Genomic DNA, 17,201 nt, shown 5'->3' on the forward strand with positions numbered 1-17,201 from the left:
ACTGCATGTTCTATCCGTCTGTCATTCAATGTTATATGAGATACTTCAATGGTTTCCTGTGGAAATAAGCTTAGTCTTTTCTAGGATCTCCTCTTAGTTGACCTTGTACCAGTGAACTGTACCGTTATGAAACTGTACCTTTTTCTATGCAAACTTCTAATAAAGTCTTCAATCAATCAATCAAAGCAATCGATCTCAGAGTAGATAGTTCAAGTGGAAAACCACACCCACCCACCCACACGCACACACACACACACACACACACACACACACACACACACACACACACACACACACACACACACACACACACACACACACACACACACAGCTCTGGTCCATCGCGTCTCCTCCCGGAGACGCTCTGACAGACCCGTCGGGAAACGCCTGGACTCGAGATTGTCGGCCCCTCCGAGCGCTCAACATCACTCAAAATAAACAAAAACGTTTCACTACTCACCAAACCAAAGGTCGTTTTGCGCTGTTGAAAGTCTATTCTCCGCGGTGGTGAACCCCTCAGCACCCCACCTACTCTGTAAAATACATTATTTTTGGCATGAAATAAAGTGCATCCAACTCGACCGCCGCTTATTTCCGGGTTGTGAGCCATTGTATCTGCGGTGGCCGCTAGGTGGCCTGAGGTGTGTGCGTTTTATTTCATGACAAAAATAATGTATTTTACAGAGTAGGTGGGGTGCTGAGAGGTTTACCACCGCGGAGAATAGACTTTCAACAACGCAAAACTACCTTTGGTTCGGTGAGTAGTGAAGTAGTTTAGTTTATTTTGACTGATGTTGAGCGCTCGGAGGGGCCGACAATCTCGAGTCCAGGCGTTTCCCGACGGGTCTGTCAGAGCGTCTCCGGGAGGAGACGCGATGGACCAGAGCTAACACACACACACACACGTCTGGCACACGTCTGGCGAGTGGCGACTCTTCACAGTCGATGCAACTTCTCAGCTGAGTGTGCGTGCACAGACACATACAGTAGACATACACACGGATTGAGATACTTTGCTTGGCTACTGTCCTCGTGGTATTCAGCTGAGAATTAAAGACAGACGAGTTGGATTGTCAAGTAGTCTTTAATGATCAATCCAAAACATGCACGTTTATCTAATACAGGCAGCGGTGCTACTGCTGGAATTCAGTGTATGATATGTTTGAGGGAATGATAGAGCAAAGCTATAAACATCTCATAGATGTTCCTCGTTGATAAAAAAAAAAAAGAAGAAAAAAAACATGCACCTCAATTAAGCGCACCTTCATTATTATTGTCTATCCTCAAAATAGCACAAAATGTGTCAATTATTTCTATAGCTGATTTACTCGTTGTGAGCCTGTAGGGCGGCTAATCTATCTATAAATGCGAGAAGTCTCTGCGTGTGTGTGTGTGTGTTTGTAATCCGCGTATCTCGAGAACCGTTCGTCCCACCGGCTTCAGATTCGGCACGCGCGTTCCCCGCCGCGGCACGGAGTGCAGTGCCGGGTCTCGACCCGACCCGACGCGCGGTTTTCCCGAACCGGCGCGAAACGTTCGGAATCTCCTTATGCGGGGTTGATTGTTGACATCAGGCTGTTTCTGAGGAAATCGGCGAAAGCTCTGACTCATTGTGACATCACTTCATAAAAGGCTCTGACATCACGTACGCCACATGAGTCAACAAAAAAATCTCTGTGAGTGTGTACAGTATGTATGTAGGTAATCCGCGTATCTCGAGAACCGTTCGTCCCACGGGCACGCGCGTTCTCCATATATGGGCATAAAATGAATGCCCCCATATGAGGGCACACGCGTTCTCCATATATGGGCATAAAATGAATGCCCCCATATATGGGCATAAAATGGATAAAGGTATATGGGCATATATGGGCATAAAATGGACCCAGAACTATATGGACGCAAATGGCATATATGGGCATAAAATTTACGCAGAATCACAAAGATCTCCATATACGGGCATAAAGGGACACAGACAGACACACAGACAGACGGATACAGAGATCTCCATAAATGGGCATAAAATGGACGCAAATGGCATATATGGGCATAAAATGTACGCAGAATCACAAAGATCTCCATATACGGGCATAAAGGGACACAGACAGACAGATTCAGAGATCTCCATATATGGGCGTGAAATGGACGCAAATAGACAGATATCTCCATATATGGGCATATATGGGCATAAAATGGACCCAGAACTATATCTGCAGTGATCTCCATATATGGACATAAAATGGACGCTGACAGACAGACAGATAACAGATATCTCCATATATGGGCATAAATGGACACAGGCAAACAGATGGTCAAAACGGGTCCTATGACAACAGGTATAATGGGGTTTGCATTAAAGGGCGGGGCATTCATTCCCTATTTACATTGTTCCGAGTTGGCCAGGTCGCCGACTAGACGCTGGGCCGCGGCATAAAATGGATAAAGGTATATGGGCATATATGGGCATAAAATGGACCCAGAACTATATGGACGCAAATGGCATATATGGGCATAAAATTTACGCAGAATCACAAAGATCTCCATATACGGGCATAAAGGGACACAGACAGACACACAGACAGACGGATACAGAGATCTCCATAAATGGGCATAAAATGGACGCAAATGGCATATATGGGCATAAAATGTACGCAGAATCACAAAGATCTCCGGCACGGAGTGCAGTGCCGGGTCTCGACCCGACCCGACGCGCGGTTTTCCCGAACCGGCGCGAAACGTTCGGAATCTCCTTATGCGGGGTTGATTGTTGACATCAGGCTGTTTCTGAGGAAATCGGCGAAAGCTCTGACTCATTGTGACATCACTTCATAAAAGGCTCTGACATCACGTACGCCACATGAGTCAACAAAAAAATCTCTGTGAGTGTGTACAGTATGTATGTAGGTAATCCGCGTATCTCGAGAACCGTTCGTCCCACGGGCACGCGCGTTCTCCATATATGGGCATAAAATGAATGCCCCCATATGAGGGCACGCGCGTTCTCCATATATGGGCATAAAATGAATGCCCCCATATATGGGCATAAAATGGATAAAGGTATATGGGCATATATGGGCATAAAATGGACCCAGAACTATATGGACGCAAATGGCATATATGGGCATAAAATTTACGCAGAATCACAAAGATCTCCATATACGGGCATAAAGGGACACAGACAGACACACAGACAGACGGATACAGAGATCTCCATAAATGGGCATAAAATGGACGCAAATGGCATATATGGGCATAAAATGTACGCAGAATCACAAAGATCTCCATATACGGGCATAAAGGGACACAGACAGACAGATTCAGAGATCTCCATATATGGGCGTGAAATGGACGCAAATAGACAGATATCTCCATATATGGGCATATATGGGCATAAAATGGACCCAGAACTATATCTGCAGTGATCTCCATATATGGACATAAAATGGACGCTGACAGACAGACAGATAACAGATATCTCCATATATGGGCATAAATGGACACAGGCAAACAGATGGTCAAAACGGGTCCTATGACAACAGGTATAATGGGGTTTGCATTAAAGGGCGGGGCATTCATTCCCTATTTACATTGTTCCGAGTTGGCCAGGTCGCCGACTAGACGCTGGGCCGCGGCATAAAATGGATAAAGGTATATGGGCATATATGGGCATAAAATGGACCCAGAACTATATGGACGCAAATGGCATATATGGGCATAAAATTTACGCAGAATCACAAAGATCTCCATATACGGGCATAAAGGGACACAGACAGACACACAGACAGACGGATACAGAGATCTCCATAAATGGGCATAAAATGGACGCAAATGGCATATATGGGCATAAAATGTACGCAGAATCACAAAGATCTCCATATACGGGCATAAAGGGACACAGACAGACAGATTCAGAGATCTCCATATATGGGCGTGAAATGGACGCAAATAGACAGATATCTCCATATATGGGCATATATGGGCATAAAATGGACCCAGAACTATATCTGCAGTGATCTCCATATATGGACATAAAATGGACGCTGACAGACAGACAGATAACAGATATCTCCATATATGGGCATAAATGGACACAGGCAAACAGATGGTCAAAACGGGTCCTATGACAACAGGTATAATGGGGTTTGCATTAAAGGGCGGGGCATTCATTCCCTATTTACATTGTTCCGAGTTGGCCAGGTCGCCGACTAGACGCTGGGCCGCCCGAAGGGCGGCCCAGCTTCTAGTTTAGAATAACCAAGTATAAAATAGGGGTTTTAAGTGGTTAATGTATGTTTTGTTGTAATTATAATCTAAATCTGCAACCGCAGATTTCTATTATAACAGTTAACTGGAGTCAAGTCCCTTGTAGAGTAGAAGTATAAATTATTGACAAATTAAAAAACACCCAAGTAAAGTAAATCTGCCTCAAAATTTTACTTACAGTATGTACCGGTAAAAAAAATAATAATAATAATTTTTCCACACTGATGGATCTCGTAACTGGTCCGATATACATCACTGGCCAGACGGCCAAGACATGGTTGCTTGTCACTCTGAGGCGTCTTAGTTACTTACTTACAGTATTGTCCATAAAAGACTCTAGATGTCCAAACTCTAGATGTGAGGGCCACGTTGCTTCTCCAACCTCTAGTAGTCTTCTTCATATAGCCTAATTGCTCATCACTAATGCTCATGATCTACTTGGTCTGTGTCTCAAATATGGGCTGTGGACAGTTCAGAAACCAAACCCCGTGATATCATTGGTAGGCAGGTTTAGCTATTCCAAACTAGATTTACTTTTTAAATGTTTTTATTTTATAAAACATTGAGGTGGTCTTTTAACTGATTTTAATCACAGGGTGCTTCATCGGTGACAAATCTAAGTGTGGTCATATGAGGCCATCTTGTGGCCAAATGGAGTTTGTTTTAATTAAGCAATATTACACGAGAGGGTGTGGGATAACTGAATTTGCACGAGTGTGATGCGGTCCGGAACAAGCCGAAGGCGAGTTCCGCCGAGCATCACAGGAGTGCAAATAATTCAGTTATCCCACACCCTCGAGTGTAATATTGCAACTAGAAGAGAAAATTTCTAAGAAATTTTAAGTGTGCCTGCAGCTCGCTAAGTCTGTGCAACCTTGTGTAGCGGTTGGTGTTAGCATTAGCGTTATTTCATTTGACGCAACCCGCGTGTCTGTATGACAAACGGTTCACGAGATCAAGGGTCACTTCCTGTTTGGTGAGGGGCACTTCCTGTTTGGCGAAATAGGCCCCAATTAAGGTCATGGACGATTAATGAATTAAAGCTGCAAGCAGCGATGACCGGGCCCTCGCAGCTCTACCCACGTCACAAGGCCAGCAGCCAATCAGAAACCAAACAGGAAGTCAGCCATTTCGACTAATTAGTGGCGTTTTGGAGCATTTTTGGCCGTTATGACGGGTCGCACTTTAACGACAGTTTTTTGAGAAAAAATTGTTTTGTGAGAAAAAAAAAATTTGAGAAAAAAAATTTGAGAAAAAAACTTTTTTGAGAAAAAGAAATTTTGAAAAAAAAAATGTGAGAAAAAAAATTGAGAAAAAAAAATGTGAGAAAAAAAAAATTTGAGAAAAAAAAATTTTGAGAAAAAAAATTTGAGAAAAAAAAATTGAGAAAAAATTTTTTTTTGAGAACAAAAAATGTGAGGAAAAAATTTTTTTGAGAAAAAAAAATTTGGAGAAAAAAAAATTGAGAAAAAAAAATTTGAGAAAAAAAAATTTTTGAGAAAAAAAAATTTGAGAAAAAAAATTGAGAAAAAAAAAATTTGAGAAAAAAAAAATTTGAGAAAAAAAAAATTTGAGAAAAAAAAAAATTTGAGAAAAAAAATTTGAGAAAAAAAGAAAAGGTATGACACCAGCCGCGAGTCTGTACGACAAACGGTTCATGAGTTATAGAGGCACTTCCTGTTTGGTGAAGGGCACTTCCTGTTAAAGAGGGGGCGGGGCTTAATCAATTACAGCTTATCCCTATTGGTCGGAAAAAGACCAAAGTTGTGTGAGCATTTTACATTTTAAATGACGTTGCTAGGCAAAAGTATGGCAGAGTTATGTGGCGCCAAAGTTTCTGGGAAAAAAAAATTTGAGAAAAAAAAATTTGAGAAAAAAAAAATTGAGAAAAAAAAAAATTGAGAAAAAAAAAATTTGAGAAAAAAAATGTTGAGAAAAAAAAATTTTGAGAAAAAAAATTTGAGAAAAAAAATGTTTTGAGAAAAAAAAATGTGAGAAAAAAATTTTTTTGAGAAAAAAATGTTTTGAGAAAAAAAAATTTGGAGAAAAAAAAAATTGAGAAAAAAAAAATTGAGAAAAAAAAAATTTGAGAAAAAAAATTTTGAGAAAAAAAAATTTGAGAAAAAAAAAATTTGAGAAAAAAAAAATTTGAGAAAAAAAAATTGAGAAAAAAAGAAAAGGTATGACACCAGCCGCGAGTCTGTACGACAAACGGTTCATGAGTTATAGAGGCACTTCCTGTTTGGTGAAGGGCACTTCCTGTTAAAGAGGGGGCGGGGCTTAATCAATTACAGCTCATCCCTATTGGTCGGAAAAAGACCAAAGTTGTGTGAGCATTTTACATTTTAAATGACGTTGCTAGGCAAAAGTATGGCAGAGTTATGTGGCGCCAAAGTTTCTGGGTTTTTTTCGGAGTCCCCCATTCAAAGTCAATGGAGTTTTTGGGCGTTGTTTTTTGCGGATTACATCGCAATCGTAAAGCGGATCGGAAAGAAAAGTAATAGCACACCATTCCCGGCCGAGCCGCACATTTTGATGTATATATTGCGGGGGTGGCGTAAATCGTGCGGCAGTTATTACGTGCCGAAGTTTCCCCCATTCTAAGTCAATGGGGTTTTTTGGCGTCGTTTTTTGCGAATTACGTCGCAATGGTAACGCGGATCGCAAAGAAAAGTAATAGCAACCTATTCCCGGCCGAGCCGCACGTTTTGATGTATATATTGCGGCGGTGGCGTAAATTGTGCGGCAGTTATTACGTGCAGAAATTCGTGGCGAAAGACTTAATTAATTAATTAATGACTTAAGTATGGCGGATTACAATAAGTGTTTTGCCATTGCGTTGCATGGCAGGCACACTTAATTATACAACCACCAACAAACAAAACACATTAAAGTATAGGCTATTCACACTGTGGGGCAATTCACAATTTAAACAATCGCTAATCTGATTCCTTGGAAGAGTTTGACAGACATTAAATAGTCCCTGTTGTTGACTTGTTGATTAAAAAGAGCTGCGCTGTGAGCGCAGTCACCGAGGCAGCAATCACCGCACAGCTGAGCTATCAGTTCCAATAGGCTATGCTCCGCCGTACGACCGTATCGCGCAGCGAAAATAGCCGATCTACAATGCGCCGTGTCGCGCCGCGTTGCTACTTGTAGATCGGCTATTTTCGCTGCACGATACCATTGTATGACAACAACAAGTCCCGGAAACATTCCACAGCCCAAGTAGTTGTCCTGGCTGTATTGAGTAACTTGTCGAGCTCTTCCTTTGACAAAGCACAATGTCTGGTTGGTTTCGTGATCTCCTTATCATCCTCATCTAACCATTCGTCTAAAGTAAGCCCACCAAATATATCGAAATTAACAGTGAAATCCATTTCCAATGGGATAGTGTTGTTCTCCGGTGCGAGTGCCTAGTTTGAACAGCTAGTGTGTTTCGCCTCCAGAGGGCGCAGCTGTGCCATATATGAGATAATCAGGTGCAGTGGCGGAGTGATACATTCTTCTTGTGATTAGGGCCCAGGTCTAGCAGTGCATCTGTGCTCGTTTGATGCACGGCTGGAGAGCCTGTTTTCCATTGAGAGCCGGACTACTTGTTGTATAATAAATATAAGTCTATGTTAAATAACTATAGATTCTGCTAATAATCTTTTTTTTTTTTTTTATACAGAAAACGCATTGTCAGGGGAAAATGTACTTTGGGAGTGTCAATGAGAGTAGGCCTAGTACCATAGCCTATATTGTTTTTCATAATGACTATAGATATAATTATATTTTGCCAAAATTGATGATGGATTGATGACGAGGCTTCCTGAGTTCCGGAAGAGATGGTGGCGTCTAGCAGCGGTGGCGCGAGGTTCGAAATGGAGGTGGAGGAGGAATTGGGAAATGAAAGAAATGATTCGGAAGAACAGAGAGTGCGGAGAACTGAAAAGAAAAGAAAGAAAGGACCGACGCCAGAAACCTCAGAAGGTGAAGACGAAGATGAGAGTTTTGTTCTTGGGATGAGAGCGATGACAAGAAGGGACGGGATTTTTAGCGACGCTCAAAAGATTGGAAAGTTTGTTGAGAAGAACGTGGGCCGGGTTAAGTCAGTGTAGATCAACAGGAGTGGGTTGGTGATTGTAGAATGTAATGACAGAGACCAGGTGGAGAAAGCAATGAAGATGATGACTTTTGATAAGAGCCTAGTGGATGTATTTATCCTGGGAGGTAAGCGTAAAATGAGAGGGGTGATAAGTGGCGTGCCACTATCAGTGACACAAGAGCAAGTGGAGGAGGTGGAAGGAGTCTGTAGAGCAAGAACAAGGCTGACAAGGTATGAGGAGGGGGAACAGGTGTTGTCAGAATCAGTATGTTTGACATTTGAAGGGGACTTACCAGAACGGATATACTGTATGTTGTTGAATATATGAGCTTTCGGGTCAGGCCTTATGAGAGAGCTCCGTTAAGGTGCTATTGTTGTCAACAGTTTGGGCATGTAGCGTCGGTCTGTAAGGACAACAAAGTGTGTGGGAGATGTGGAAAAGAAAGGTGCAAAGGAAAGTGCAAGGAACAAGTAGTAGAGTGTTTGTACTGTGGAGGAGAACATCATGCAGGAGCAGCGAAGTGCCCTAGGACAATTAAGGAGGTAAAGGTAAACAGGGCGAGATCAGAGAAAAGAGTATCGTACGCGGAAGCAGTAAAGAGAGTGGAGGGACACAAGGAAAAGAGAGTGGACGAAAAAAGAGAAGAGGATAGGAAAAGGGAAATGAACAGAATATCTGTATGGAAAAGACACGATTCCTGGCGTTCATAGCGATGGTAATCAACTGTGCGGTGGAAATAAAGGGAAAGTCTGAGAGAATTAAGATGGTATTGGCAGCAGCAAAAAGATTCTTGAATGTTATGGACGTCACTGGAGAGGACCAGGATAGTGTGTTGCTGAGGGAAGAATTCACGGAGGCTCAGACTCACGCTCTGGGTCACTGAACGGACAATGTATATATTTGGAGTGGGAGCACTACGGATGGACACTGTGTTTATAGATGCACAGAGATGAATGACAAGAAAGAAGAAATATAGACGTTGAGTAGTCTGGTCCATGAAAATGGACCAGAAGGGGGCGGTAATGCACCGGAAAACCGGATGCCAACCGCCGTTAAAAACCAAAAAGAAGAAGAAGCCGAGAGAGAGAGAGAGAGAGAGAGAGAGAGAGAGAGAGAGAGAGAGAGAGAGAGAGAGAGAGAGAGAGAAGCCCAGTAAGCCCAGTGCGCACGCGCCGGGCTCGTATGGGTGCCCAGAGAAAAACACACACGCACGCACGCACGCGCACACACACAGAGAGACACAGCTAAGCGTTAGTAGCAACAATAGCAGCTACCGTTCTTCTTTACAGGCATGCTGCAAGCCTGCAACAGTAGTTGTGCATAAACAGGGATATTATCCAGAGATTCCAGACGGAAGAGGCGCGTGGCAGGTAGAGTTGGATCTTCGACTCTTCGGTCATAATAATGTAATGACCGTCTTGGAGTTCAAAGTAGCCTAGTCTTTGCACTTTCTCACTTGTGCGCTGCGAGCCACAGACAGAGCAGAGCGGTCATTGTCTCAAAGCTCGCAAAGTTGCCGTAGTTGTGGTGTGACTGTGGACTGTTGACTGTTTGATTCGCTTGCATCGCGGTCGTGCGCTATTCTGCATCGATGCGTGATGTGATATTATCGGTTATAGCCTTGTTGATTTTACGATGATTCGCTAGCTTAGCTACATGCTAACGCTAGAGTTTCGTGACTTCTGCCTACAGGAGGCTGAGACAAGTCACAAAAAGTCTGGTCTCTCAACTTAACCCTCGTAGGATCCTCGTGTTCTAGTCACACCCAGGGCCTTCGGGTCACTTTGACCCGGCTCATATTAAACCATTCTAAAGTAGTTATAAATCCCAAAAAATCATATTAAACACAATTTGATTGTCATTACTAACTACTTTAATAACAATTCAATCAATATTTTTTATTATCCCCGCCAGGCCGGGATGGCCAAAGGTGAGGGATTATGTTTTCACCCCTCTGTCTGTGGACAGCTAATCTCGGGAAAGTTGGACCAATTAGTGTGAAACTACACACACACACTCCCAGGAGGCCTAGGAAGAACCTCCTCCCCAAATTCTTCACAGCGCCACCATCAGGCCGTTGTGTGAACAGCTAATCTCAGGCACCACTTCAGCATCAAACTTGGCACACATACGCCCAGGAGGCCTAGAAAGAAACTCCACTAGAAATCTTTCCCATCTGTCTTTCATAGCACCACCATGAGACTGATCTTTGCAAAATATTTTGTTGGTATTACCATATAGACTTTGTCCAAACCTCACACCAATTGGTACATATTATCCCTATTGTAATTTGATCAAGAACTATATCAAATATTTCTCCCATTCTGATTTGCACAAGGTGCTACAGGTGCCCGGGTGGCACAGTGTCCCTGCTACCACTAAAGAGGTTGTGGATTTGAATCAATCGTGGGGCATCTATGCAAACACAATTGTTGTTCGAGGGATGGGAAGCTGGGCGGAGAGGGTGATAATTGTCACTACATGAATTCCTACAGCCAGGCTGGGTGGCAGCTGGTTTTGGGAGGGAGGAGTAGGACGAAGGGCGAAGGCCCTATAGTCCTCTCGGTGGGGGCTCCTCACTGTCAGGTGATTTGGTAGGCTACAACAGCAGTGACAACATAGGGGAGGAATCAATTGGCATAAGGACTGGATTGGGGAGAAAAAGTGGGTAAACCATAATTGGCTACTCAAAATAAAATAAAATAAAATAAATGCTACAAATCACGTCGGAAAGCTGTGGAACTTGGAATTTGTAAAGTGGCATAGGGATGAAGTTCCCATTTGGTAGCAAAATGTGCCACTCCCGCAAAAATCGTAAGCACCTTTGGAATCGTGGCCACTTTAAATAGAAAATGTGACACATACTGTAGGTCATGACATTGATCAAAATGACCAGAGAAAATTTGGAAATATCCCCCAAAACTTGTTTTGCTCAATTCTGCCTCATGGTGGCGCTATAACAGGATGATTTGGGGTTGAATATCTTCCTAGGCCTCCTGGGGGAGTACATGTAAAGTTTCACGCTGACTGGTCCAGCGGTGACTGAGATTAGCTGTTCACAGACAGAAGCAACGAAAACATAATCACTCACCTTTGGCCATCCCGGCCTGGCGGAGATAATATTGATTGAATTGTTATCAATTTCTAATGGTGAGCAAATTATGTACTAGAGAATTCATTTGTCCAATGTTTTTTTCAGAAAGAAATGGTCTAAATATTAGCCATTTAGCATACACTTTCAATGGCCGGGTCAAAGTGACCCGAAGACCCTGGGTGTTATATGTTGATACAGGGGGGTGTTGCAAATGCATGACATGTACCATTTTCATATCACATGTTTAGTACAATAAATAAGCCAAGCAGAAGAAGTTTCGTGGAAAAAAATATATTTTAACATACTTTTTCTTGATGTTGAAAATTGAAAACCGGGTCAAAGTGACCCGAAGACCCTACGAGGGTTAAGAACGGACTAACTGAGCCTGAGTTACAAGTGAAAAGGATCAACCTTTTCTCCAGTAGGGGCGAGATCATTTAGCGACCTACAACTTGGTTGCAACCTGGTCGGTAGTTTTCACCGACTGGGTCGCTAAATCTACCGACTGGGTCGCTAAATCTACCGACTGGGTCGCTAAATCTACCGACTGGGTCGCTAATCTACCGACTGGGTTGCTAAATCTACCGACTCGACTGGGTCGCTAAATCTACCGACTGGGTTGCTAAATCTACCGACCAGGTCGCTAGATTTGCCGACCGGGTCGCTAAATCTACCAACCGGGCTGCAAAATCACCGACCGGGCCAGGTCAGTGATTTAGCGGCCCGTTCGCTAGATTTAGCGACCCAGTCGGTGATTTACCGGCCCGGTCGGTAGATTTACCGGCCCGGGCGGTACATTTAGCGACCCAGTCGGTGATTTACCGACCCAGTCGGTAGATTTAGCGACCCAGTCGGTAGATTTAGTGACCCAGTCGGTAGATTTAGCGACCCAGTCGGTGATTTACCGGCCCGGTCGGTAGATTTAGCGACCCAGTCGGTGATTTAGCGACCCAGTCGGTAGATTTAGCGACCCAGTCGGTAGATTTAGCGACCCAGTCGGTAGATTTAGCGACCCAGTCGGTAGATTTAGCAACCCAGTCGGTAGATTTAGCGTTAGAGACCCGGTCGGTGATTTAGGGTTAGGGTTTGGGTTTGGGTTAGGGTTTGGGTTAGGATTAGGGTTAGGGTTAGCTCTGGTCCATCGCTTTCACCTCCCGCATTGCTCCCGGTGAAGCTCTGACAGACCCGTCGGGAAACGCATGGACTCGAGATTGTCGGCCCCGCCGAGCGCTCAATACTAGTGAAAATAAACAAAACCGTTTCACTACTCACCAAACCAAAGGTAGTTTTGCGTTGTTGAAAGTCTATTCTCCGCGGTGGTAAACCTCTCAGCACCCCACCTACTCTGTAAAATAAATTATTTTTGTCATGAAATAAAACGCACACACCTCAGGCCACCTAGCGGCCACCGCAGATACAATGGTTCACAACCCGGAAATAAGCGGCGGTCGAGTTGGATGCACTTTATTTCATGCCAAAAATAATGTATTTTACAGAGTAGGTGGGGTGCTGAGGGGTTCACCACCGCGGAGAATAGACTTTCAACAGCGCAAAACGACCTTTGGTTTGGTGAGTAGGGAAACGGTTTTGTTTATTTTCACTAGTATTGAGCGCTCGGCGGGGCCGACAATCTCGAGTCCATGCGTTTCCCGACGGGTCTGTCAGAGCTTCACCGGGAGCAATGCGGGAGGTGAAAGCGATGGACCAGAGCTAGGTTAGGGTTAGCAGCCCGGTCGGTGGATAAGCGACCCTGTCGGTAGATTTAGCAACCCTGTCGGTAGATTTAGCGACCCTGTCGGTAGATTTAGCGACCCAGTCGGTAGATTTAGCGACCCAGTCGGTGAAAACTACCGACCAGGTTGCAACCCAGTTGTAGGTCGCTAAATGATCTCGCCCTCTCTCCTTTTCTTTGACGATGATGGCTAGCTAGATTCCAAAAAGTCAGCCAGGAGAATCCACTACATGAATCATCTGTGATTTACAACTGTTTCCCAAACACTGGGTCGGGACCCATGTGTGGGTCGTGGACACATTTTTATGGGTCCCTTCATTTTTGGTTTCCTACATTTTGTTTTTAATTATTTCAAAACATTTTCAAAAAACATTCCCTCCCCAAAAAAGCTAAACATTTCATGATATAAGTAAAAAAAATAATGATCTAAGAAATAATCTTAGAAAACAAATAGGCCTATTTAAGAAGTAGTTAAAATAGCCGATCTACAAGCTCACAGTGCACATTGTCACTGTCTGTGCCTGTTTATTAAAGACAAGTCCCTAAATATTAGGATATTCCTATAACTACCGGTATATCTGTAGGCTATATTATTGTAGATTTAATTTTCTTTATTATATCTAGAACAATTGGTGGTAGGCAACAAGTCCAATTTTGCTGCATATGATATGTATGAGTAAGTCACTGTTTAACCGAGTTAGAAACATGCAAATTCAGTAAAAAAAAGGTCAAAATAAAAATGTGTCACCTTTTTCACCTTGGGGCTGTTTGTGCCTAAACCCAACCCTAATCCTAACCCTAACCTCAGTAAAACTAACTATCCCTTACCCGTTCAAAGATATGAGCTCCAAAATGATGTGCAGTGTGTGGGTTATGGGATGTGCACTGTGCATACAGTATATGAGGGATGGAAAGTAACTTTAACTGGTGCTTGCATGATAATATGTAGGAGCATCAATGTAAGAAATACCCGTTTCGTTTAATGGCTACCCCCCCCCCATCGCCCACCCACCCACCCGCCTGCGCACACACCCGCCTGCCTGCACACACACACACACACACACACACACACACACACACACACACACACACACACACAGAGAGAGAGCTGGTTAAACATGTTGCCTCATGCTAGATGCAGAATAGATGTGCCTCATGCTAGATGCAGAATAGATAGTATACACCATAAAAATGCTAATATACAGTATATGATTTGTGAAAGTGACAAACGGGCTTCACAGTTATGTTAGGTGTGTTCATATGCTAATGGTGATGCGATTTCAGATCAATTGCTCCAGCCACTGAGGAGAAACGCTGTTTCAGACAGACACTCACTCAGACATTCGCAAAATTATAGTATAGATATGCTTAAACCCAACCCTAATCCTAACCTCAGTAAAACTAAGCCTAAAACTAACCCCAACCCTAACCACACCCGGTGCGCATTTCCGAACGCACCCTTTGATACACTGGGACTGAAAGACCTGCAGAAAACACTCTCCCGTGAAAAGAAAACCTGTAAAACCGCGAAACAAAGGGTATTTATTAAATGTCATATAATTAAACATTCACATACATATTTATTAATGCGCCACATTTCTCTCTATTCCAGACCAGTCAGTGGAGTCCAGCCAGCAGTGAAGATGAGTTCTCCTGTGACAGCTATCACTGCTTCTATTAAACAGGAACCGGCTGAAGTTGAGGTTGAAGTCGAAGACCACCAGGACCTGGTGTTAAGCTATAGATTATCAACAGGTCAGATAAGACTCAGAAACAAAACGAAAGAGTGAAGGGGAGAGAAAGAGAACTCGACGGAGAGAGTTGAGAGACAGAGGGCTAGAGAAATGCAGATTGCTGATAGATGCATGCATTGCATGGTGTGAACAACTTTGCATGAGATAACATATGCTAACATTGACAAACCAAAAGTGGAAGGTAATCTCGCTCTCAGTCTACTACTACTCCGTTAATTTTAAGGGAACCACATGGCATGGTCACCGCGATGGCGGCGTGGCGCCACCTGGAGGTGTTTTTTCTTTTCTTTTTTTTCTGCTCAGGCTTTTTAGGGCCTTTTTTGGGCCTAAAATGATGATACTTGTTAGGGCTGGGCTGGGCCTTGGGCCGGCCCGGTCGGGCCCAGTTAGGGTAGGGCCTTAATTTTCAGGCCCGTTGAGAACTCTACAACACACACACACACACACACACACACACACACACACACACACACACACACACACACACACACACTCATGTTTTGCATGTTTTTCTGTGTCTATACACACACTTCTATCTTCATTTCTCAGCTCAGCGGCAGCTGCGGCATGCTCAATGGCTGGAGAGACAACAGCGGCACCTGTACTCAATTGCTCCCATTAACCCTATAATACATTGTATTCACTACTACACTGACATATTCACATTTACTGCTTAAATAGCAGCACACATGATTTCTTACATTACATATATATCATTACTTCTCATTAAAGTACCTCATATCTATCTACAGTTCTCAGCTCAACGGCTGTAGAAACCATGGCAGGCTCAATGGAGTCGGCAGATGCCACATTAACCATTTAATATGTGGCCTTCACTACATTCAGTGGCGTATCCAGGAATGAGAGTCGGGGTAGGCGTAATCCCAGCCGAAATGCCAGCAAAGTGCCAGCCCCGAAATGCCGTAATGCTTGTCATCCAGGATGGAAAATAAAATAAGTGGAAGTCTAGCATGAGTGAGAGGATAAGCCCCAGTGTTTGTATGTGTCTACAGGACTGCATGAGGCAGATCGCCCCCCGCCTCCCCGTTTCTCGCTCGCAGACCACGCCCCTGACCGTCGCGATTGGCCGGCTGTACTCGGCTGCAGTATGCAGTTTATAGCTTCATGTTTGGGGTTTATTTTCAGACAACACAGTGTGACTGCAGGGCCAATTTTGGGAAGAGAGAGAGAGAAGGGGAAAAGAACGTCTGGAGACTCCCAAGTAGCCAGCATGGGAAAAGTAGTCTCCTAAATGTATTTCTAAAAAGTAAAGGCTACCAATAGCAAGTCTGTACTAGTCCAACTTTGATCGGCTGGTCCAAATATCCAGGCTATTTCGAGTTTATTTTATTATTATTTTTTTCATTCAAAGGACCAACTGTGTGAAGCGCTGTCTTTTTTTGAGCGAGGGTCGCATTTTATCAGTGGATGGAAATAGAGATATTGTCATTTTCATTTTTTTCATTTTCAGACAACACAGTGTGACATAAACAATTAACCTATTACAAGATATAGGCCTAGGAGAACAAGGCCAATTTTGGGAAGAGAGAGAGAGGGGTAAAAACGTCTGGATACTGATGCTCTGATTCAGGTTGTGATTTTGATTCACTGAATCAAACGTAAATTTTGATTACTTTCGGTTTGAATCGAAAATTGTCACAGCCTTACTCTATCCCCACACTATCTTCCTTTCTCAGCTCAGCGCAGCTTCCACTCATAACTGCTCATTCAACTACCTCGCATCCAGCTATCTTCAATTTGCAGCTCCGGCCGGCGAAACGTAATTCTAATTAGCGTTCATACTTACATACATTTGTTAATAAGCACTCAGATTAGTTGTGCCACATGGAATGCCATGTGCTGGTCCCATAATTGACTCATAGTTTTTATTTTTTCCTAATCTGAATAGGACTATCACATTCTGATAATATTTTTGGTGTAAAACAAAAAAGAAAAAGAAAAAGACTGAACCCATTAATTTAGAACTTCGATTGGTAACGTAACGAACGAACAAACCTACGAATGTTCGGTTACAGCCTTACTACACTGACGGCTTCACATTTATACAAAAACAACAGCACACATTATTTTTCACATAGAGTGCATATGCAACATTACTGCTCATTCAAGTATCTCACCTCCAACTATCTACACTTCTCAGCTGAACGGCTGGAAAAACGACGACAGGCAGACAGACAGAGCCGCTCATTGGAAACAACAGAAGCCAAAGGTACTGTTTTTCCAACGACTGTAATACTCACTACAAT

General features: G+C 43.4%; 1 protein-coding gene across 1 annotated transcript in view; it reads left to right on the forward strand.

Annotated features, from left to right (window-relative positions):
* Positions 1 to 9,602: 9,602 nt before the first annotated feature.
* LOC308290945 (uncharacterized protein) overlaps positions 9,603 to 17,201 on the forward strand; it is a gene marked incomplete at its 3' end in the record, with an annotated part of 32,716 nt that continues 25,117 nt past the window's right edge. Inside the window, exons 1-3 of the mRNA XM_080732860.1 lie at positions 9,603 to 9,724; positions 14,793 to 14,935; positions 17,096 to 17,164. Coding sequence (XP_080588986.1) covers positions 14,824 to 14,935; positions 17,096 to 17,164 — 181 coding nt within the window. The 5' untranslated portion in view covers positions 9,603 to 9,724; positions 14,793 to 14,823. The remainder of the gene's footprint in view (positions 9,725 to 14,792; positions 14,936 to 17,095; positions 17,165 to 17,201) is intronic.

Source organism: Nannobrachium achirus, assembly GCF_963921795.1.
Source record: "Nannobrachium achirus genome assembly, chromosome: 9".
NCBI lineage: Eukaryota > Metazoa > Chordata > Actinopteri > Myctophiformes > Myctophidae > Nannobrachium > Nannobrachium achirus.